At 39.6% G+C, this 23,409-nt stretch overlaps 1 protein-coding gene and 2 long non-coding RNA genes across 5 annotated transcripts; all 3 read right to left on the bottom strand.

Annotated features, from left to right (window-relative positions):
- Positions 1–4,573: 4,573 nt before the first annotated feature.
- On the bottom strand, positions 4,574–16,725 carry LOC125298897. Of its 3 annotated transcripts, none has more exons than XM_048249806.1 (13): positions 16,643–16,725; positions 16,418–16,506; positions 12,430–12,615; positions 11,709–11,861; positions 11,314–11,577; positions 10,920–11,109; positions 10,713–10,801; positions 10,318–10,572; positions 8,699–8,764; positions 8,090–8,573; positions 7,793–7,930; positions 7,080–7,194; positions 4,574–5,177 (listed from the first exon to the last, which is right to left on the bottom strand). In XM_048249806.1, the coding sequence occupies exons 1-10, from the start codon at positions 16,671–16,673 to the stop codon at positions 8,517–8,519; spliced, it is 1,380 nt and encodes a 459-aa protein (XP_048105763.1). In that variant the 5' UTR covers positions 16,674–16,725; the 3' UTR covers positions 4,574–5,177; positions 7,080–7,194; positions 7,793–7,930; positions 8,090–8,516. The 3 variants fall into 3 exon arrangements, with proteins under 3 accessions (XP_048105763.1, XP_048105764.1, XP_048105765.1); XM_048249807.1 differs by lacking the exon at positions 4,574–5,177 and adding an exon at positions 6,663–6,736; XM_048249808.1 differs by lacking the exon at positions 4,574–5,177 and adding an exon at positions 6,701–6,778.
- On the bottom strand, positions 16,721–17,693 carry LOC125298898. Its single transcript, XR_007194282.1, has 4 exons — positions 17,610–17,693; positions 17,312–17,439; positions 17,041–17,090; positions 16,721–16,812 (listed from the first exon to the last, which is right to left on the bottom strand). It is a non-coding gene; the product is annotated as an uncharacterized LOC125298898 (long non-coding RNA).
- Positions 17,694–17,883: 190 nt separating this feature from the next.
- Positions 17,884–20,165, bottom strand: LOC125298899. Its single transcript, XR_007194283.1, has 4 exons — positions 19,981–20,165; positions 19,777–19,856; positions 18,165–18,257; positions 17,884–18,068 (listed from the first exon to the last, which is right to left on the bottom strand). It is a non-coding gene; the product is annotated as an uncharacterized LOC125298899 (long non-coding RNA).
- Between the last annotated feature and the right edge of the window lie 3,244 nt (positions 20,166–23,409).

Here is a 23,409-nt window from a genome sequence, read left to right on the forward strand (position 1 = left end):
GAATTTATAGAAGTAGTGTGTTCAGCATTTGATCATTTGCGACACCATCATTTTATTATGAAAGCACAAGCTTCTTTTCTGAGATCGTTGAAGGATGACCTTGCATCAGATACAGCAATTATTCTCTTGGATTTTGCAGAAAATTACAATTTTATTTACCAAGATGCGGTGCAAGGTCATCACTGGGATAACAGCCAGGCAACCCTTCATCCGTTCGCTGTCTACTATAAAGATGCAAAGGGATTGCAGTGTCTCAGCCTGTCTGTAATTTCGGACTGCCTCAAGCATGACACAACTGCTGTTCATTCTTTTCTCTCACGTTTGCTGCCTCATCTTAGACAGGTGATCCTGAATTTGCAAAAAGTGATTTATTTTAGCGATGGAGCAGCATCTCAATATAAAAATTTTAAGAACTTCTCCAACCTTTGCCATCACATGCAGGATTTTATAGGGCTGTAACGATACACCAACCTCATGATTCGGTTTGTATCACGATTTTTGAGCCACGGTTTGATACGAATCTCGATTTTTCTTTTTTTTGGGGGGGTAGACATTTTATTAAATAACATTTTAATAGCCTCCCTTAGATCACCAGAAGATTGCAATATAATATATCTTTTATTTTATATCCTTTATATTTTTCTGAATGACTGATATTTATGACAGCACACTTTATGCAGATTAGCCTATAGCCTAGGCCTACTATTTTTTATTACAATTGTACCTCTAATTCAGCTGTCTGGTTGAAGCCTGGAAATGTTGTAAACAAAGTAGCATAGTTGGCTAGCTTAGCCCATCATAGTCTACTGATTGGACAGTTTCCCCATGTGTGTTTAAGTTTCAAGATAATACTTGTTCTCCTTGGGATAGGCCCTTTTGGGAAACGTTGGTATTGAGATGATCAGTCAACTTCAATGCAAGAGTTTTAAACAAATATGTGCAGCAATGATAGCTAATGATGCTAAGCGGATTTAATAGTAATTTAGCTAGTCGTCTTCTATGCGTCCTTGCTTTCACGATTGTGAATGTTTTATTTAAGTCGCGCGTGTTCATTGAGCAGGAGAGGGAGGGAGTGCGAGAGAGAGTGCGGGGCAAGGAGAGGGGGTTTACTTCTATATTGTTTGGTAAAGTTGCACACATAGTCTACAATGAAAGCAAGGAGAGGTATGAAATTATTATTTATTTATTTGTTTTTGGACAACGTAGGCTACCGATAAGTAAAGCGGGAGATGTGGGTTGCTTTTGCGGCCGCGTAAGCTGCAAAGCAGTGCGTGAAACACTAGAAAGGGTGTGTCGCGATTCTGCCTTTTCACACCGCGACACAGTATCGTGGATATGAATGTTGCGATTTCGGGTTCGAATCGTATATCGTTACAGCCCTAGGATTTTAACATCCCTGTGGAATGTTATTTTTTTGCAACTTCACATTGGGAAAAGCCCATGTGATGGAATTGGCGGAACTGTCAAGCGACTTGCAGCACGAGCAAGTCTGCAGGCCACTGATGCAAACCATATTCTGACACCAATTGAGATGTTTCAATGGGCAAAAGAAAACATTAAGAACATTACATTCTTCTTTATTAGTGCAGAAGATACTACAAAACACGAGGAAACGTACGAATTGGAGAGACGTTACGCCTCGGCCAAAACGATCAGTGGAACACAATCGCATCATTGCTTTATACCAATTTCCAAGAATAAGATACGGATGAAAAGAATATCACAGGATAAAATATTCACAGATGTCGATGGACAACAATCGGATTCAGAACACTTCGATACAGAACACCCAGAGGCAGAACACTCGCAGTCAGATCAGCCACAAAACTCAATTTTCCAGCCAGGGAAATACATTGCCTGTATCTATGATGATTACTGGTTCATTGGAAACATTGTTGAACGTTCAGATGAACATGGTGATGTTTTTGTGAAATTCATGAAGCGTGTCAACAACAGCCTCACATGGCCATCGGACCAAAGACAGATCCCCTGTTGGGTGCCATTCCAACATATAATTTGTTGTGTCAGTGTGCCAGACATCTATGGACACAGTGCTCGCCAATACAAACTTCACCTAAAGGACTGTGACAAAATTATGTCACTGCTTCCACAATATCTTGGATACAAACTCCCTTCTATTTGTAGTGTAACATTCTTGTTATTTAGCTCTTTAAAAGTTTGATGGCGGGTGTCTTTCATGGGGGATAAGGGGTTAATCTTTAAGTCTTAGTCTTAAAGGCACAATGTGTCTTTATTGTGAACTTTTGAAGTGTAATGCATTCAAAAATCAACTATACATATCAATAGAATGGGAAGAAATAACACTACTGACATTTTCTAATCGAAGAATATGCATAGCATTGCAGAGATCTCCTCCAGAATTAGCGTGCTAGCCGACTAGCCCCGGGTCGTCCAGTCTTGCAATACCAGTTTATGTCTGAGGTGGCGACAGGGAGTAACATACCGGCCAAACCGTCTTCAGTGCAGCCCAGAGCAGTCGAGAAAGAGACAACGGAATTACGCACGCTCTGCTCCCACCCAAGGGGGCAGGCGAATTCCCGGAAGTAGAAGCATCGATGTAGCGGTGGTTATCAACTCTCTGCTAACCCCATAGAACTCCCATTCATTTAGGATTTTTTTGAACTCCCATAACTTCATATAACATATATCATGTGCCGATATTTTAGCTTCTGTGTTATCTACATAAACAATAAAAGGCAAAACAAGACTACCTCGTACGTAACGTTAGGTTCCCGTAAGAAGAATGTTTAGCATGTCCGGTTGAAGGGAAGCTAACGCACTGAAGGGAGATAACCGTATTGTTTGGATAAGAAGCGTAGTCCAGCCAGCACGGAAACTCGTGAACAAAGCTATGTGGCCTACAATAGCATTGTATGTTAAGGTAAAGCATAGAGGCAAGTAAACCTAATGAAAAACAGTTTTACCGTTAGGTAGTCTTACGATAATTATTTCAGAGGTTTTCGATGGATTGACCGTAGGTCAGAAAAGTGGAAAGAAGATTAGCTTCAAGGCTATAACTTTTTTGTTTTGTTTTACCATGACTGTTTTTGAAGATGATCATGTGTGGTAGTTTCAACATTAACACGACTTGATATCACTTGTGAGGATTATATTAATAATAATACATAAATAAATGTTTAACTTTGATGACTTTGAAGGCGAAGGAAGTGTGAGAAGAATTTCTGTGTATCTATCATATGAGTTACAAGATTCAGTTCGATGGCTGACGTCACAAAGTTAAGTGCGAGTCTGCGCAGTACTGGGGGGACCAACTGAAAAATGACTCTGTGCCCTCCCATTGAGAACGACGGAGTCTGTTCGTCCATTTCTTTTACTGTCTATGCTCCCACCCCCTCCTGCTCCTCCCCTCCCCCACAGAGTTCAAGTTCTACAGTGAAGTGTACTGCGAGAATGGCCGAAAGTTCTAGGAAGAGACCGAAGAGACCTCCATCGCCTCCAGCTAAAAAAAACTCAATCCGAGGCGAAAAGAATATCAGATGGGAAGCAAGCAAATACACGTTAATCTAGGGAACTTGCGACATTTCTTCTTGACTGGTAAGTAAACATCTGTTAAACATAATTCATAATTTTGATTAAGAAAAGGAGATATTGTAGAATTAGCTCTCGAGCCACTAGGTAATGTTTGTCAGCTGTAGATCGCGGTAAATTGACTTCGTTCGCCATTGCTAACGTTACCAACCTAGCGATAGCGTCCTTGCTGCATATGCTAAGCAGTTTGCCAAATACTATTATTTGTACGTGACCAAGTTTTGTGTCCTACACAATACATAGTGTAATGTTCCAATATGCAATAAATAAATTTTGATATTGGTGAATGTTCACTGGCTTGTGGTCTCGCTAACGAATGATGTTGGCAGCATAAGCTACTAAAATTACAACTAATGCTAGCTCTACACGATTAGGATAACTTTCAGATACATTAGAATACTATCCTCTATCTCCGGTAACGTTATAAGTTGCTTAGATTGTGTCGGGCCTGTTGCAAAATAGCATCACCATTTTCTTTTGAAGCTCTTCAAACATGTCTTTATCACAATATACCCATGTGTGTGTTTGTATCTGTTTTCACAGGATCAGATCACCTCTTCATTTCCTGTGGCTCATCAACATGAAGCCTGACTCGTTAGCCCAACTTCTTGCTGTTGAAGACTGCTAAGGACTATCCATGTGCCCAGCTGCTTCCCTCCTGCCTCATATAGTCCAAAAGTTACATTTCTATTCATGTTGTTGCACTTGGTAGATGTAAAGTTTATTCCTGTCTTGTAGTTTTATAATAAATACCAATAATCAGGATTGGTGAATTGGTTGTGCCTGAAAGTGTTCTTTGATCAAGATTGGTATACTAACATCATGCTTTTCTCTCCTGTTCCTGACTTCTTTATTTGTTGTTAAAGAGTTGTTTAAACTAATGTAATTTCAAGTGGTAGCTTTGGCTCTTGACATTTGTGCCCATAGTTTTAAATATGAACTCATAGCCTAAAGGTGTAAAGGAAAAGATGAACATACCACTTTAGTCATAATTCAGGTATTCTTTATGTTACATGAAATGTAGCCACTGTGCTCTTAGAAAGTTTTATTGTTAGTTGTAGAGGATGATTGTGTAAGGAATAACGTTCTGTAAGGCGGTCATTATCGTGGCATATCTCCCGACAGTGATGCAGCGCTGGCCGTGGCCTGCCGAGTTTCACTTTCCTTGACATTCTCTGGTTATACTTCGCAAAGGTCCGGTATTAAAAATTATCAGACCGTAGGACGTTGGGAAGTCCCATCAGAGTGAATGGAGCATTCTACAGCATTATAAAGAGCCGTGTAATAAATGGTAATAATAATGACCTCTAATAGTAAACAGAACGATTGGGTGTAACCACTGACTACATGGAGCATTTTAGTTACTGGCTACGTAGCAAGAACACCTGTGTTGCTGCCAGACTCTCACGGTGACTTCTCCAAACGCCTCTGCTGGTCAGCGCGCTCTCTGGCTGCTCTGACAGCTCGAGCCGTCCCTGTACTGTTCTCTCCAGGTCTGGGACTGACACTAGACACCCAGGCTTTTTCTTCTTTGCCTGGCCCTTACGTTTGCCCACTCTTGTCTGACTCGATGCAGGGGGGATGTAATCTTTGTCGTCAGTCTCCACCTGAAAAAAATACCTTTTTACTATTTTCAGTTTTATCCATCCATACAATCGCTACTACACGCAGGCTAGGCCTAGCCTTTGCTAAGACTCGCTTGCCAAATGCCGCTAGCAAATTTGTATTTATTTCTCAAATGTCTCATTACCAACAATACCAGTGTGAAAAGCAAAACGTTAATAAAAACTGTTATATGTAGTGATCGGGTAAGGGTGAGCCGCTTGAAGAAGACATTTTCCGGATTTAGGAGGTTTTTTTTCTAGGCGGCGACCATAGACACATAGACATTCTCTGATAGACACATAGGGATAGACAGTAGCGAAAACGGAGACGGGGGAGGGAGGAGGGCATGGGCAGTTTCGTCGTTTCTACCACTAGCAAATCATTGTGACATAATTGTTTTCCTACATGCTGCCCCCAACTGGATTGGTGTGTGGAGTGTGAATTAAATAAAACGAAATCCTGACAGATTGTGCCTTTAATATGTAATTGTTTGCCATCACTTAGCATAATACTAAGTTATTTCCACTGTTTTCATGCTTTATCATCACTAAATTCTCCCTGATCTACATTCCAGACTTCGGAAATTTTTTTATGGAGCTTCATAGTCAAAAGTTTTATTTCATTAAAAGAAAGAACAAATATGTATCTTTATCTGGTATAAATCCCATTAGGATCATCAAGTGCCCACGTGGTCATTTGGGGGTCCAAATATGGGGTTCCAAAAAAGTCACCTCTGCCGGAGGGGTTTTTTGGACCCCCATAAAACCCCCACCAGTGGTACCATAACCCTCAAATTCATTTGGGCAAGAGCAAAGTTCCCAAATATAACAAATAATCCTGTTTAGAATAAATATGATCATTAATCTTGGTGCTACGGCCACCCAAAAATCACACATGGCGTCAACATTTTTTAAGACTTTGGTGACCCACCTCTTAACCAAACAGAAAGGAATGTTGATTCTGCCTCCAGAATTGTGTAGGCTACAATGAACTACCACACCAGTTTTCAGCTTTCTACCACTATTACAATAGACGCTATGGCCTTCCAAAAATGCCAAAAGATAAAATGTGAAATTCCAATATGTCAATTAGGGCTGTGGCACCCGAAATTCAAATGGACGCCATGGGCAAACCGTTTCAGATATTGACCTGAAACTTCAGATTCATTTGTTTGGTAACATAAGGCTTATTTTCACCGCTTTTCAGCAAAATCTGAGAGGTGTCATGTACATGGGTGGCTGAGTTGGCGTGGAATGACCCTTATGCAGTGTTATTCAGTTATTGTTGCTCTTTCCAAGGACATTTATTGAATAATTTGCTAGAAACAATAATCTTGTGGACTGTTATGTATTTAATATACACATTCCTTTCCACCATTGCAGCCCATAACATCTAATATAACTTTAAACTTTTTGAAAGAGGAATTAATGCACATGTGTATGCATGTATGTATGTACACATATGCAATTGGAAAGAACACACCTCCATGATGCTCTAGAGTTTTTATTTATGCTTTGTAATGCAGGATGGGATGGGGTGAGATGAGGAAGTGGAGGATGGACTGAGAGGAGAGAGAGAGAGAGAGGCCATTTTATGCTATGGCCTAATAAAAAGAAACAAATATATATTTTTTTAAGTGCTCGATTAAGTAGTCAGGTACATAGTCTGGCAACTTCAATTTTCACTTATTTGTTTTATAAATACTCCGTTCCCGCAAATGTATCTGAAATCATATAAGATGATTTCAGCTCATATATGAATGAGCTTGGTGTGGATAGTCAAGAGTATCTTAAACATTTGGACTAAATATCAGAACTTTAAAATACTGTATATGTACTGTATATAAAAAGTTATGTAGAAAACATCTGTTTAATTGTCCACTGCATGCTTGAAACTGTACTTACATTTGGGTCTTGGGTAAAGCTCGAGTTCATCCTCGAGATGAAACTGAATATGCTTAGCTCCTTTCGGTTCAGTTGGAAATCCACACAATCGAAAGACCTTCCTGGTTACATACTCCTAGAAAAAGACACGACACTTCTAAAAAGTATTCACAAGACAAATAGATGATTTCAACACTATGACTTGGCTACCACTGTGTTGTCCTTCTTCAGCTAGTCACAGATATGTAGACTGATAGTTAATTCTATAAGCACTAAAGGTACACGTATTCATTCCGAACCGTTTAGGTACAGTACAGGACATTAGGCTCAGTACAGATGTGTACCGAAAGTACCAAATGCAGTCTTTAACAGTAAACAACAGTTGGCTTTTTTGCCTGTTTCAAATTTCGAGTTCCCACAAAAACATATTATGTGGCGAACCATATGTCAGTTTAGTTTAGTCAATTAACGTCAAAAACATTTGACACCTTTTCAAAATACTATTCCCGTTGCGCATCAAAATTCAGTGAATGTTAGGTTATCAGTACCTACAGGCTTACTGTACCAAAAATGACCTGAACTGGACCTCAAAACCGAGGTACACAACGAACAGTGATTTTTGTGTACTGTTACACCCCTAATATGCACACGTTAATAATTTAGTATGAAATGTAATGATTTGTGGAGGCATGCAATGCTGAAAAGGATAAATATGAACCATTTCTGATTTTTACCTTAACCTTGGAGAAGTCAACAGAGGAATTTATTGATTGAATATTGTCCTCAGGCCGTGGCTTATACCAGGCATATCCTGAATCATCCGGTTTAGGAAACAGGCCCAAAAGGATACCCCAGCAGAGTTCAAATATATGCTTCACACACAGGACAAAAAAATAATTAGTGTCAATCCTATTTTGTAAAACAAGAGACTTGTCTCTTAGCTGTGGCTTATGTCTAGTTTAAGATTAAACAAAGTTTTATTTGTTTCATAAGTATATTTCCATCCAGTACAGTGCATCCCATCGCCTAACCTTGCAGTAATTGTTCCTGACTGCCGTCTTGATATTGCGTGCACAAGTTAAGTTTCGCAGGAACTCTTCAGAGGGCTGTGGCTTGGCCATTTTAAATACAGCCGTTCTGCAGATACATCCAAGGTCGTACATGTCCCATATCTCCTTAACCACAGTGTGCACCAGCTTTTCCAGTTCAAGCTGAGGAATTGACACACCCTTTTCAGACTCATCTTGCTCTTGCTCTTTATTCTCAGGCTTTTGTGGCTTTGGCTTTGGATGCTGCACATTTTGCTGGCTTGGCACTGCAGAATGAGACATGTTTGCCTGCATTGGCTCTTTAAGATGAGGCACATTTTGCTGGCTTAGCACTGCCTGCATTGGCTCTTTAAGATGAGGCACATTTTGATAGCTTGGCACTGCAGGATATGGCACTTTCACAGCCTCTTTATGTCTGTGCCAGTGGCTGTCCAGTTTTTCCCTGATCCTCATGTTTACCATTCATCTAAGATGGGTTGAAATCAAAGTCTTTGTTATTCAGATGTAGGCTAATGTATTAATCATAATCAAAGCATCGTAACAAATTGAAATATAAACTTATGATCAAGTTAGCCATTTAGTCGCCCTCACCTGAGGTTTATTGGAGTCTCCAAAATTATGAGTCTCATACACCATTTCACAGTATTGTTCGTGGATCTGGGGAACAATAATAATAAAAAAAAAAACTACAGTCAATAGTTTAATAAAACACTGTGATAGCAAATGGTGTTATGAATGCATTAGAAAACACCATCAGTACATTAATAAGGGAGCAGTTGGCTATAATCAAAGTAAACTGCTTTTTTCGCCACTGAAAAGATGCCATTAAGTATCACCAAACATAGACAGGATCCCTATGGAGTCACACATGTGCCTGTTTAGTCATGTAGATGTAAACACACTGTATGAGTGTTTGTATGAGACATTAGTCTATGCCATGGGTTCCCAAACTCCATCAACGTGGGCCTCCCCTCTGAAAACAGTGACACCTCCACGCAACGCAATGCAATGATTTTTCATCATATTTTCAACGTTTGGCTTTGTTACCCAGATCAGGCTCGGGCCGTGCAGCGATAAAATGTGACCAATTTGTCCATTTTAAGTTAGCTATCGGAACGTCACATATTACCGTCACATATGTCCAACCTCTTTTTTTATTTTACCAGGCAGATCATTAAGAACAAGTTCTTATTTACAGTGATGGCCTGAACAATTGATTGAGAGGAGGGTTAGATGGAGGGGAGTGCAGGAATCTGTGAGAAGTGGTGATTGTGTATCTGTCACTTAATATTCATTTCTATACAAACCAAGGCGGCGGATTCCTAAAGAAACGCAAGCACCCACACCATAAGTTTATCTAAATTAGCTATGTACCAAAAAATACATTTTACCGTGACTCGAAGAGCTGTATACAGTGTTTGTTGTAAGGCTGCGTGTACAAATCCGCTTGGAGCTCAAGCTCCAAGCTGCAAGTTACCGTTCACTGGTAACTTGCAGCTAGCTCGGCTGGCGGCACTGTTGCTAAATTACGTTATGAAGTTTGGCACAATACATTCTCACTCAGGATAGGGATCAATAATACTTTCCACTATCCCAAAGATTTAGTATACATCTCTTCTATGATTTATTTCGATTTTATAATGTTGACAATGACATAATCATTGAAAAAACATAGATAGTTCTAATATGAAATAAACGTTTTTCCTTCTTTTTTGAATCAACCTTCCGCGCCTCCCCTCAAATTATTTGGAGCCCCCCAGGGGATGCGCGCTCCACAGTTTGGGAACCTCTGGTCTATGCTAAGATCAACTAATTTAGCTAGTTCTATATTGGACGGATTTTCATAATTTGTTTAGTCCCTAATGAAGGTATCTACAGACAGTGGGGCTCAGGTTAACAAATACTGGAATTTCCCTTTAACAAATCAAGTCAATTACTTTATCATTCTGGCCGACTGAGAGTAATACACACACATCCTTTTTAAAATTGTCAATTGCAGTTTACTATACTCCACCATGCCCATGGATAACTTTTGTTTTGTCAATTTATTCCTGTCCTATACCTTGGCTCAATGAACTATTTTCATATATTATGCTTGATGTATAAGCATTGATACATCTTGACGGGTAAACCTATAAATGACCAGTCAAGACGAGACCAGACATTTTAGTCATTGTGCCTCAATTGTGCCATTGGGACAGCATTCCTACCGGTACAGCTGATGGATGCCAAGAATCAGGTAGCAAGCCTTCCTCCATCATGTCACATTTGCTATCAGGTGTAGCAGTCTTGAACTCCTTGAGACGATCCTCAAACTCCTCCTGGCTTAAATACTTATTACTCTGTTTGAGGTTCCCATACAGCAGTTTTTGTGAGGCACTGTGTAGGAGTTGGCTGAGAGTTGACAGGGATAGGATAGCAGGGGCTTTTACTTCTGCACTTATTTTACTGCCTGAATGTGTGGCCTGATGAACAGAGAGTGAACAATAATCACTTACAGACAAACATAAGTGAGCTATTTTGGTGTTACCATGATCTCATAAGTCTTGTTGGAAAGATAAGATATTATAATGATGTTGCTCAAGCTCTGAGGCACTTCACTAACCTTTTTAGCAGCATCTTGGCTCTTCAGAATCTTGCCATCACGAATGCCTGTCTTATGCTGAGAGGAAGTGCCCTCCAATGAAGACACTTCTATAACCAGATATATAAAAGGCTTGAGTCATCCTACTTCATTCTACGATTCACCAAAATAAACAAAAAACAGAAAACCATAAGACATATTTTTATAAACGACTTGCCACAATCATACCTGAGGTCACAACCCTGCTGTTCTGTTGAGTACAGTCCTTAAGGCAACCAGACAGTGCATTTGTCTCCTTTGGTGTGTTATTCAAAGGAACATCCTCAGGAGCATCAAGGCCAGTGTCAGTATGGCGCATGTTATTCCCAATACATAACGGAGCAGCCTCTGTATTTAGCTGTAGACATTTCTTATGATCCTAGCAAAGAAGAAAGGATTCTTCACGTTATGCCAGTTTCTTAAATGTTTTTGATTTTAGCAGCTATATATTCTGCAGACCATAATGTGTCTATTTTGAGTGGTAATGTAACTAGAATCTCTGTAGGCTACCAAATAATTTCTCCAAATTTTTTTCCATCATTTAGTCAAGTAAAATAAGACATTTCACATCAGACATTCCTACCCGGAGGACTGGAGAGGACAGTCTTGCACCAAGTGACAGCAGTGTGGAGACCTCCGCCTCCAAAAGAGCAGATGCCTTGGCAGCGTCATTGGTCTCAGAGAGTTTAAGAACATCTTCAGTTTTGACCAAAGTGCAGTTAACTGCATGCTGCAAGTGCATCTCGGTGTTCTCCTGGTGAGACTCCAGTTGCTCTGTGGCGGGGGACGGCTCTGTGACCTCCAGTTTCATTGCATGGGCTTTCATCTCACTATGTATGTCAGCATCCTTTTTATAGATCAAACAGGGAAAAGGAAAGAAACAATGGACAATGAATGAAACACTGATATAGAAAGACACTATGGTATTATTAAACTATGGCACTATGAATTCTGTACTGACTGTAGAAACAAAATTACCAGTATGGCTTCTGAATATGGTTCAGCTTCATTTGAAAGCAGTCCAGATGTCTCCATAATCTCAACTTTGGTGCCAATGTCAGCTCTCTCAAGATGCTCAAGAGCATCTTTACTTTCATTAGAAGCGGCAATGTCTTCATGCTGATAGGTTGGCTATATAGAGAAATACCAATTGTTAATAAATCCCTGACTGACATAAACAATAACTGGAATTTAAGTTTCTCTTAGATATAAAAAAAAAGCACATAGGCCTACGCCTCAATGTTTATCCTGAGTTGATTCAACAATCCAATTCAATAATCTATCAACTCTGTTGGTTATTATACATGCCAAATGTGTGAATATATCAGTACTACATAGAGACAAACAAATGTCCAACATGTTCACTTATCCTTATCCACCGCTCTTATCTTTTATCCTCCCAAGATACACAAGTAAAACTAGATGAAAAGGTGTTGACAACAACAGTGTTTCCCATACACTGACTTATTGGTGGCGGCCCACCACAATATCAACACTGACCACCACACAATGATTTTCCAGGTTGTACTAAATTGTGCTTAAATCTGGTTAGCATCATAACCACGCTGTGCTAATTTGTTTAAAAACTGTTGCATCCAAGTTAATTCTGCAAACCAACCACCACAAATGGAATTGAATTCTTAGGGAAACACTGCAACAACTAAACCACGTGATAAGGTGAGCATATTCTTGCAGTTACAGTAGATGTGACTGCTTCAGGAGCAGGCAAAAGCTGTGGTGTATCCACTCTCTCTTGATCGCCCGGGTACTTCAGTAGCCCAGACATATCCACAGGGTCATGCATCAAACCCTTTGTCTCTATGTGGCTCCCTTCCTCTCCAGCTGCGCTCAGTGGAGGATTTGTCTCAGTGAGAATATCGTTGGACTGAATGAAGAGAAAACATGCCACATTGATAAGTACCATTTAGCTTTACCATGGGTGAGATTCATTTTCTTCTTCATTTATTATACAGGAACATTACAATTACAGTTAAACAGGTCTGACCGAGTTAAAACTGGGCCGAGTATGGCGCACTCCACTTTCAACATTCGATTATAATAATATTATAATTATGACCGCCGCGCAGCGAAGCGGCGGTCATATAGGTTTAGTCAGATTTTTCTTTTTTTTTTCTTTTTCGCATGCCCAAATTTCCGTCAATGATTCCCGGGACACTGAAAGACCGGGGTACACGAAACTTGGTGGACATGTAACCCCACATGGATAGCATGGAACCATCGTTTTTCGTTTTGATCTGTAGCCCCCCCGCTGAATTGGACCCCCCCGAAAGGAGGGTAGGGCAGATACAGTTTTCTGTGAATATCTCGAAAACCGTAGGGTTTAGGAGGACCATTATTTTTTTGTATGTTGATCTCAAGGGGCCATGTCAACCCATTCCATAACCACTCATTTCATGTATAACGCCACCTAGTTAAACACAAAAAAGTAAAAATGGGGTGGTGTAATTGAAGGTATCTGTGACCTAACATAGTCAAAACTGCACGAAATTGGAAGTGTAGGATCATTATGACACCCTCTGTATGCACGCCAAGTTTTGTGGAATTCCGTTCATGGGGGGCCACACAATAAATTAATTTATGTTACTATACACCAACTGGCCTGTAGGTGGCCGGAGACAGTTTTCTGTGAATATCTCGAGAACCGTAGGGCCTAGGAGGTCCACCTTTTTTTGTATGTTGGTCTTAAGGGGCATGTCAACCCATCCCATTACCACTTATTTCATGTATAGCGCCACCTAGTTAAAAATTAAAAAGCAAAAAATTAGGTGTTTTCATCACAATATCTCTGGCTGACAAGGTCAAAACTGCACGAAATTAAAAGTGTAGGATCATTATGACACCCTCGAATGCATGCCAAGTTTTGTGTACTTTCGGTCAATGGGGCCCTACAATAAAATAACTTATGTGTACATTTAGTGACGTACACCAACAAGGATTTCGGGACACTGAAAGACCGGGGTACACAAAACTTGGTGGGCATGTACCCCCCACATGGATAGCATGGAGCCGTCATTTTAAGCCCCAGCTGGACTGGACCCCGAAAAGGAGGGTAGGGCAGACACAGTTCTCTTTATGGTATGTTGGTCTCAAGGGCCCACATCAACCTGGCTCATAATCACTCATTTGTGATTTGCACCCCGGTAAAAAATGAAAATGCAATATTATTCTGCTTTAATCGCCCTATCTTCAGTTAAGATGTTCAGAACTGCACCACATTTTATGTGTATGATTGACCTGGCATTCTCTGGGGGTATGCCAAGTTTCGTAGAATTTCATCCATGGGGGTCTAAAAATTAGGTTATGTGTACATTTAGTGACTGTACACTCATTGGCCTGTAAATGGCGGTGCACACATATAAACATGCACACACACAGGCACCCACATACTATCGGTATTAGAGCGGCCGATACATAATTACAAATTCAGTAGGATCAAAAGAAAGCCAAAATAAATATTCATCATCATCATCATGGCTGCATTTTCAGTATTGGCGATAAGTAGTCGTTTGTCCACTAGATGGCGATCGTTGCAGTGAGGCGTAATTTTGTTGGAAGTTAAAAGTGGGTTGGGGAAAAACAATGGACACTTCCTACAAGGACTGTAATTTACCCAGCGAACATCTAATAAGGACAGGGCGATGTTCACATGAAGTGTAATTCCCATTTCTTCTTGAAGCGAAATAAATCTGAGGATGTTTATCGGACATGCTTGGTTTTTTACTGCAGATGCGTTAATCTTGTAATATCAATAAGGACCTAGGTAATGTTACCGTTAGCGTTGGTTGAGTGATGGAGGCCCATTTGATTGATTGCATTTGTAGAAAACTATAAATGCGGTTATACCAAGCAAATTGATAGCAGCACTGTTTGTATCTTTCGACTGTCATTTATTGCACGTGCTACAAAATCATTCTGCAATGGAAGATTTACCAACGTTACACCGGTCTGATTTGCCTATACATGCGTGAGACTGAGACGCCTGTTTATTTTGTTTTAAGTGCGTGCAGGGTGTGAGAGGGGAATCGATGTGCTTTGATTCCAGCTTGGTAGTTGTAGTCTGTGAAATTAAAAAGCACGTGTGTGTGAAGTATCCAAACAATGCCACCTTCATTTCATTATGCCTGCTTTTAGCAACACACCTTAAGATACTGTGTAGTGGGTCCCATTTAGAAGTGGCTACTTCATTCGCGCTTTCCTTGACTCATGGAGCTGCGTGAATGTTATTACAACTTTAAGCCCGCGATATGGCAGTTTATGTCCGCTTGATACTGTAAGTCGTAAGCCATTGGTTTCCAAAGGAGATTTTATTTGTGTAAGCCAGCATAGCCTATTGACAATTTATGTTGTACATAGGCCTACCTTATAATCCTACCTGTAGCTTAGGGAAGCTAACAGCTTTCTATTAGGATCTAGTTTGTTAGTTACAGTTTTGTCATAACTCCCTAATGCATTTTGCATTTAGAATAGCCAGAAGCGTGTATATCTCAATCTGAAAATTAAACAATATCGGGTGCCTATGGACTAGGCTGGGTGAAGCCAGCCTGATCTGCCCGCTATTTATTTTTTGATTTCTTAAAAGATTGAGCTTGGTTTGATGAAAGCCAGACTAGCCATGGACCTCAGTTACACAATGCAAGGGAACATGAATCAGCCTATATTGGCACGAACAATAACGGACAAAAGCTCTTCAACTTTGGCCCGTTAAAATGTGTATGAACAGTCTAGCGACGCATTTCATCAAGGCCCATTAGGACATGTCAGTTATTTGCACCACTGGTTAGATGTAAAACAGCATTTCGTTTCAGACTACTGTTTCTTAATTTGTGCATTAACAATAACGTTTCAGACTACTGTTACTTAATTTGTGCATTGACTATAAAGTATTACATGAACTAAAGATGACTAAAATCTTATGTAGAAGAAGAAACATTCACAAAAAATCCATCCATCCAAAAATGACCTTTGTTTTTGATAGCTGTTGAAAACGGCATGGAACTGACAGAGATGTTTTTGTTTATAAATACATAAAAAATAAATAAATAAATAAATAAATAAATAACATTATGCTGATACCTTTTGCTTTTCCCAAATACAATGTAGCCTACAGGTGTAAGTGACCTTTCATCAATCCAGTTGCAATGGATGAACTGTGATGAACTGCCCTACTTGTGATTGTTTAGAGATTTTAAAGGTTTTATAACAATGCTACATCTTCTTTGGCTATTCTACAATCTATTCACCTTTTCAGCACCAGTAGGCTACTTTCTGTGCAGCCCTTTTGCACACACTCAGGCATGCCAAACAAGCATACACAAAAGTTTCAAGAGTGGGGGATGGAGTAAAATATGGAGACAAATTGAAGTGTGATTTATTTTCGCGGAATGGATGTACAGGACTGAGCGGCGGTCATATTTTGTACCGCTATGCGGTACATCTAGTTAGTTTTTAATACAACCCCGTACACCAGCGTCAAACTTTGCCACCGCTGCCGGGTCGATTGCGATTCAGTTCTGTTTTTGTCGCCACCTCTCAAAAAAAACCCATTGTTTATCCAATGCTTGTCAGTCAAACATTTTGGCACTGATGTGCATTGCAAGTAAAAATTTGCAGTACAAGTAATACAATTTGACATAAGGCTGGACTCAAGATGATACTTCTTCACAAACCTGCTCAGCTGCCTCTCTGAATGTTTTGACATAATCATTATGGATTTTTGTGCACATCTCTGTGTCACAACCCTCAAATGAAAACAATCCTATGGGAAAAAAATTTGTATGAAAAGTTAACATTGCATAAGCCTATTTGCTGACTTCCAGAAAGAAAGGCTAATTTGATGAAAGATAATGTTGATTCACAATGTAAAAGCTGGAATCCTAAAAGTAACGGCATACCTGTTGATGTCTGGGCTGAGCTACTCCTCATAGATGATCTTCTCAATGTGCTGTCATGACAGAGCTGCACCTCCTTGCCCTTACTCAGGTCCATGGTTACCTTCTTAGGTTGACCAACAACTCTCTCCAGATGAGAGCCACTGGATTTAACCAGGTCCTTAAGACCATAGCTGGAGATAATAATGGTAATTTTACTAATGTTAAAAATGACTGATATTTAGCACACACTTTTATCCAAAGTGACACAGACTTGCAATGGCGGGAATCAAACCCGGGTCAACCGTTTGTCAGTCGGTGACATCACCGCTGCTTCACCAATGATTACATATGAGTAAACTATTTGATTGATGTCAACAAGCTTTTGAAAGATTATGCATAGTGAAAAACATGAACAGTACCTCTCATTATCAGCCTTAGTCACATCCAACTTTGAAGCCAGAATACATTCCTGAAGAGAGATGTTAGGTTCAAAAAGAGAAGTTGACTGCCTTTATCCAAAACGACACAAACTCGCAACTTGTGGGTTCAGGAATTGAGTTCGGGCAGATTGATGTCAGATGGTGACATTACTGTACGCGCCCACATAACCCTACAACGATTTCTCAGCTAATTGAAATTGCAGAGTTGGATTATTATTTTTTTTAAAAACAAATAAACAAAAAATGTCACCTTGCCAAGAGATTGCAATTTCTCCTGCAGGCGGGATGTAGTGGTCACAGTGGTCTCTATGTGTTGAACCATTTGGCAGAACAACTCTATCATGACTGGATGTGTTTTCCATAACTTCTGATTAAATCCTTCAGGTTAAAACAGAATAAACACTATCTAAATTAAACAATATTTAACGGTGAATGAATTTGTCTACCAACCTACAGAGATAGTCATTCTACAATATCAGTCATCAGTCATTCATTCATTAACAGTAATTGTGACAAATTACATTTTGTTTGACATTGATAAGGTGTACCTGTTTTTGCTCAAATTTGAGTCTGATATGATCCATTTGCATTTGGATAACTTCATTATTCAATCCATGTTCTTTAAGGTATCTGCCAGTGTAGGAATGAATAGTTAATACGTATAATTATATATTCCCTTGCGTACCATGTACTATTGATTAGAAAACCAAGAGAATGAGCAGGACTGAGCAGCGGCCATATTTTGTACCACTTTGCGGTACATCTAGTTATATATTTACTTGCATACCATGTACTATTGATTAGAAAACCACTAGCCTTTTCTGCCTGGCAAGCAGACAGAGTTGGGCCTCTGTCTTCTCCCTCTGAGATTGCTCTACTGTCTCGAGAACTCTGCTCCAGCAGTTAGCATCCGACTCTTTGTCAGCAACCATCTTCTGCAGCATAATGAGGTCCAGAAATAAGTCATTTTCATTCCTGGTAGGAGAGCCGATAGGCACTACCTTCCTCTGCGGAGAGAGGTTTGAGTAGTTAGGTTTACTGTTTTTTTCTAATTTGCCATATGCACGTGTATGAAGAAGATGTATCAGAGGGTTCTTTGAAACCTCATTAACTGGACAGTGCTGATCCAGAAGTCCTGGTCTCCGCTGCCCAAAGTCTATGTCATGAGCATCACTTTCCTGCTCAGATTTTGGCACCTGTGGTGTATAAAGAGACCAGAGGCTGATAAGGACAAAGTGTCTGCAAAATACCCATAACATAACCATAACAGTTTTTAAAGCCATCGAAGAACACCCAGTAGACACCCTACTTTGAAGAAATACTTTGGCCACCCACTGACAGCCATGTTTTCTTTAGATCAGGTCAGCAGTGTTTTTTTTTTTTTTTTTTTTGGGGTTTAATTTAGATTCAAATTGACTGAAGTAAAGAATAAAGGTAAGGGGTGGCACAAAATATCAAAACAGTAATTCTTGTTGTGATACACTGGTGCCAAATATCAATATTTTAACTAAACTGTAAAAATTGTACCGCCTTAAGACTCTCTAACAAAATAGAGCGCTGTGATTGGATGACGTCCACGGCATCAGCCAATAGAAATCCCTATGGTTTGATACTAGACGTACAGGCTGAGCAAATTAATTTGCTGCCGCTAGGGTGCGTCTAGATTATTTTAGCAACACCCTAGCAACCAACATGATTACCCTAGCAACCAGCCTAGCAACTACATTATTTATCATAGCAAACACCATGTCTACCCTAGCACATCCTAGCAACCATCTTAACCTGTCAATCTGTTTTATAGAACATAGTAACCACTACAATTACCATAGCAACACCCTAGCAACCACTACCATAATGGCAACCTAGCAACTACCATAGCAACCAACATGACTACCCTGCAACTTGTATAGCAACCACCATGTCTACCCTAGCAACACCCTTGCAAACATCTCAATTACCCTAGTAACAATCTAGCAACACCCTTAGCAACCAACACAATCTTGGTATCTACCTGGCAACCAGCATAGCAACCACTTACATTATTACCTATGTCAACTTAGCAACGGCCATATCATCTACAATGACTACCCTAGCAAAATCCTAGCAACAATTTTTTCATAACAGCATAGTGTATGAGGGCAATATTTTAGGTGAACTAAATTCCACTCCCCCTTTTCCCTCTTCTTATCCCAATCTCTGTGTTTTCATTATCTGTATTAACAGTATATGACATTTTACATTGTTTTGCATTTTGATGCATTGGTAATTCACATTTATAGTTATTAATAGTCTATCTCCTCACTCTAATTGTATCCACCCAAAAAAACAACTTACATAATAATGCGCCTGGTTTCATGTGTAAGCTTATGCATAACCCTGTCATTCATCAACATGGAGAGTACAGTAAGTGTGAACAGCTATTAGGTGATCTGAGTCTGTGAATTGATTTAAATATGGATAGCCTAGTGTTTCCTACCTGTTTCCTATCCTTGTCTGTCATTTTAGTGCCATGGGCTATAAAGGCCTGTGCCAGTCGGCATTATGTATCAGTCTCAGTGCCAGGTGGCAGTTTCACTCAGTATCAGTCTTGTGCCAAGTGTTAAATAATGTGTTTTAAAGAGCCAAACAAATACCAGTTGCCTAACTTGATATAGCAATACTATTATCTCATATCCCTTGTTTTAACACTATACAATCTATTATCATTGTTCTTACCTTTTGGTTCAGGGTACTGGCCCCATCTCCAATGCTTCCCTATAATGCTGGCTTAAATGGAAGTTTGCCAGGTGGCTCACCTGAGGGCAAAACTGGTCTTTACACAACTTGATAACATGCAGATATGGAAGATAATGGGTAACACACATCCAAATTCTGAGTTTCAATTTGATTTAAAATTATTTTTTTAAATATTCAACCTACTTCCAGCCAGTAATGGTTCCATCCTGAGTGAAAGACACTCTAGATGAGTTGAGCCGAAGGTGCAATCTGAATATTGGTATGGTGAATCACAATGGAAAAGTAAAAAATAAAACAAACTTTGAAAATGAAACGAGTTGACTGAACGGCAGTTTGCCACAGAGTAAACTAAACATTCTTACCAAAGATTCTAGAGCGCTCTGCTGACTTGGAAGTGATGAAACAATGCCAAGAATTCTATCATTACCTAGGTAACCACGTCATCTCTAATGACGTCATTTTGCTCTACCAGCGAATGTCCGTAGACGAGCTCTAGGCTATTCAGACGGCTTTGGCTCTATCTAGGCCTGCTTAGAACGTTCATAAAATGTTCAAATAAGTCTAGCAGAGCCGTCCAGAGTCTGATCTAGACTAGAGCTACAGTAGTTTAAACTACGCCAACAGCTAGCCTACTGGAAAGCTGTATTCTGAAATCTTTGGCATGGGGTGAGTCCAGCAGATGGTTAGATTCGCTCTGAACAACAAAATTAGCCCTTATTCTTCACCAATCTACATAACATTCGAAAGATGAAAACCAAGGCGAGAATTAGCAGACAATTTTAACAACCTAAAAGGCTTTTGCTCTGACGTTGATATCAGTCAGATGCCGTTAGCCTGTTCTAACGTTAGTTATTTGCATTCAAAGACAGCTAACGTTAGCTATCTGCATTCAAAAACAGCCAAACGTGTAAGTTATTCTTATTCTAGCTGGTTAATGTTGACAATATTGTAACTATGTTCATACAAAAACGATTCTGTCATTAGCAGCAAGTAGGAAGATTGAGCAAAGTAAGATGTAGAACTAGTTGCTAGTAAGGTAATTCCTTTAATTGTTGTCTCAGAGTGGGTAGGCTAGGCTCAATGTCACCATGCTGTTTGTTCAGTGTTAGTTTACTTCAAGGTATACTGGCTGATCTGCAATAATAATAATGTGCTAATAATCAAACCTGGAAACAATAAGCATAAATGTACATCATAAAAAATCGCCTTACTTATCTAAAGTGTGCGACAAAGACATATTCTACCCTCTTTGGTCTGTGTGCAATGGGTTTAAATGAATGCTTTCTTTACCAATACCAATATAAGCTAGCCTAGAAATCTAGACGCGCCCCTAGCGGCAGCAAATTACATTTGCTACATTTTAATGTGGGTCTGGCTCGTCAGGCTAAATATAAGCGAGATGATTTTGTTGTCAACTTTACAAAACCTTTGGATATCAGGAACTTGCTCCACCACTATGGGACGAAATAAGAAAATAATTGAGTGATCGGATGAATGCTTGAGGTATGTGTCTTATGTTTGTAGACTAGGATATCCTACTATGTTAGATGGAGGAGAGGGAAGGTCTATGGTAAGCTGTAGTATGTTTCAGCTTTGTGAAAGACCTCTCCCTTTTTGTAACTTAAAGGCGCAGTCTGTGATCTTCCACTTCTTGACAAATTCAGTGAATTGCTTGTGATGGTTCTCAAGTGGAAGCAGTAGTGGTTTGTGGACTGAACACTGTCAGACAATCATCATGTTGATACAGAAGTATGGAAGGGTCATAGACTGTATATAGAACTGGACAGTGTGCCGTCTGTTAAAAGTGATGCGAGCGTTAGTCCAGAGCCCCCTGGTGGCTGGCTGCAGTACAATGTGTAACTCCGCCCATCCCCATATATTTCAATGGCCAAGTAGCCAACTTTCCGTGTCACTTTTCTCACCTAAAACTATTTTTGTATCAACAACTTTTTATTCGAAAAAATCGTTTTCAAGATGCTTCAATACACACAATTTTTCTTTTCCCGCTGAATTTTTTTTTTAATGTTATGTTAACAAATCTAAAAAGGGCGTGTTTACACCTATGATTGACAGCTGGCTGGCTGCAGACACGACACTTTGTCCATTATGTTTTACCGTCTAGGCTGCAGACACTACCACGTCATCGCTCACTTATTTTAACGACACCTGATTTCGACACATAATCTAACCTAAATAAGTGTTGCTGTTATTATCATTAGGCTATATCTTATCACAGTCTGACTAAATACATATTGATGGTCATACATTGTGTAGTTGTTTGTAAGAGACATCGTTGTTAGTTGTGACCGATTCTTTGTGAAAAAAGATATGTGCTGTTCTTTCGTAGATGCTAAGTATATTAGCTCATAGCATGCTACATCATGCTAGCATTAGCCAGTTGATAGGTAAAGTAAAAGGGCTCTGCTATATTGATCCGAAGTGACGTTAGCCATAGTCACCATCATTCCTACTTGTTTCAAATGGTATAACGTAACCAGTGATTGCCGCCATCATCGTTGCAACTTGTTGAATACACTTTGTCACTGGAGAAGGCGATGTTAAGTTTCATTAACGTTAACTCTTGCTTAGTTTTGCGAATGGCAATAAACGCCACCTAGCCTGCTAGGTCGACAATCTCGGTATGCCCATTTATGAATCAGCCTGACAAATAACCTTACTTGTGTTTTAGTGAACACATTATTGGACCATAGCTTAACGTGAGGAGGGATTCAAAGTCACAAATGGCCAATTTGCTTAGTATGCTCAGAACAGCGGTATCTGAAAATGCGTTAAGGTATCGTTGTTACCTGCGATTGCACTGCTGGAGAAGCATTTTGCATTGGTATGATTTGATCAGGTCTTGCCAGTGATGTGTAAATCCTCCCGTAGACGAACATCATTTCAAAATAATACGTCTAAATTGAAAACTGACAACTCATTGATAGGCTCTCTCAATATAATTGTATGCCTCTACCACATGCTTGCTAGTCTTTCACCAGAGAGGGTGCTCCATTATGATCTCCAAAATCCAAAAATGTAATACTGCAGCCTTCATGTCAGCTGTAAAAATATGAGAACATGGACCTACTACATCAGGATACTCTGTAAACATTTTACACATAATACTTTGCTGTTCAGTGTGTGATGTGTTTAAAGTGGTACTACGTTTAAAGAAACATTTTTATTCTTTGTTTCAAGTGCATAAGAAAATACCACATTATGATGATGATGGTTATAGTTACCCTTAACAAGTACAAAACAATATAATACTTAAAACAGGGATCAATCAATAGCCCAATGAAAATGAGGGGGGAAAGCAATAATAAATGATAATGCCCATTCAATCAATAATATAATAACAAAAACATGGTAAGACTACATTAAGTAGAATATCAATAATAAACAATGTCAAATTAATCAACAGCCTATAATGAAAATAAAACAGTACTACTGCATACAAACAATAATGTATAAGAAGTGCTTAAAAGACCAAAAACTATCACAAGACCGAAGAGCACTGGGCAACTCATTCCACCAACATGGAACCACTGAGGAAAAGAGTCTTGAATTTGACCTAGCGTTTAAGACTGGTCGACACAACAGACGCTCATC

The sequence above is a fragment of the Alosa alosa genome, chromosome 8 (assembly GCF_017589495.1).
Source record: "Alosa alosa isolate M-15738 ecotype Scorff River chromosome 8, AALO_Geno_1.1, whole genome shotgun sequence".
Lineage (NCBI taxonomy): Eukaryota > Metazoa > Chordata > Actinopteri > Clupeiformes > Clupeidae > Alosa > Alosa alosa.

Excerpts from the sequence above, each read along its gene's own strand:
- LOC125298897 (XM_048249806.1), bottom strand. The coding sequence starts at position 16,673 with ATGAGGAGTAGCTCAGCCCAGACATCAACAG. Across the intron at positions 16,507-16,642 it reads CTCAGCCCAGACATCAACAG|GATTGTTTTCATTTGAGGGT; the intron begins GTATGCCGTTAC and ends TTTTTCCCATAG. Across the intron at positions 8,765-10,317 it reads GGCATCCATCAGCTGTACCG|ATCCACGAACAATACTGTGA; the intron begins GTAGGAATGCTG and ends ATTGTTCCCCAG.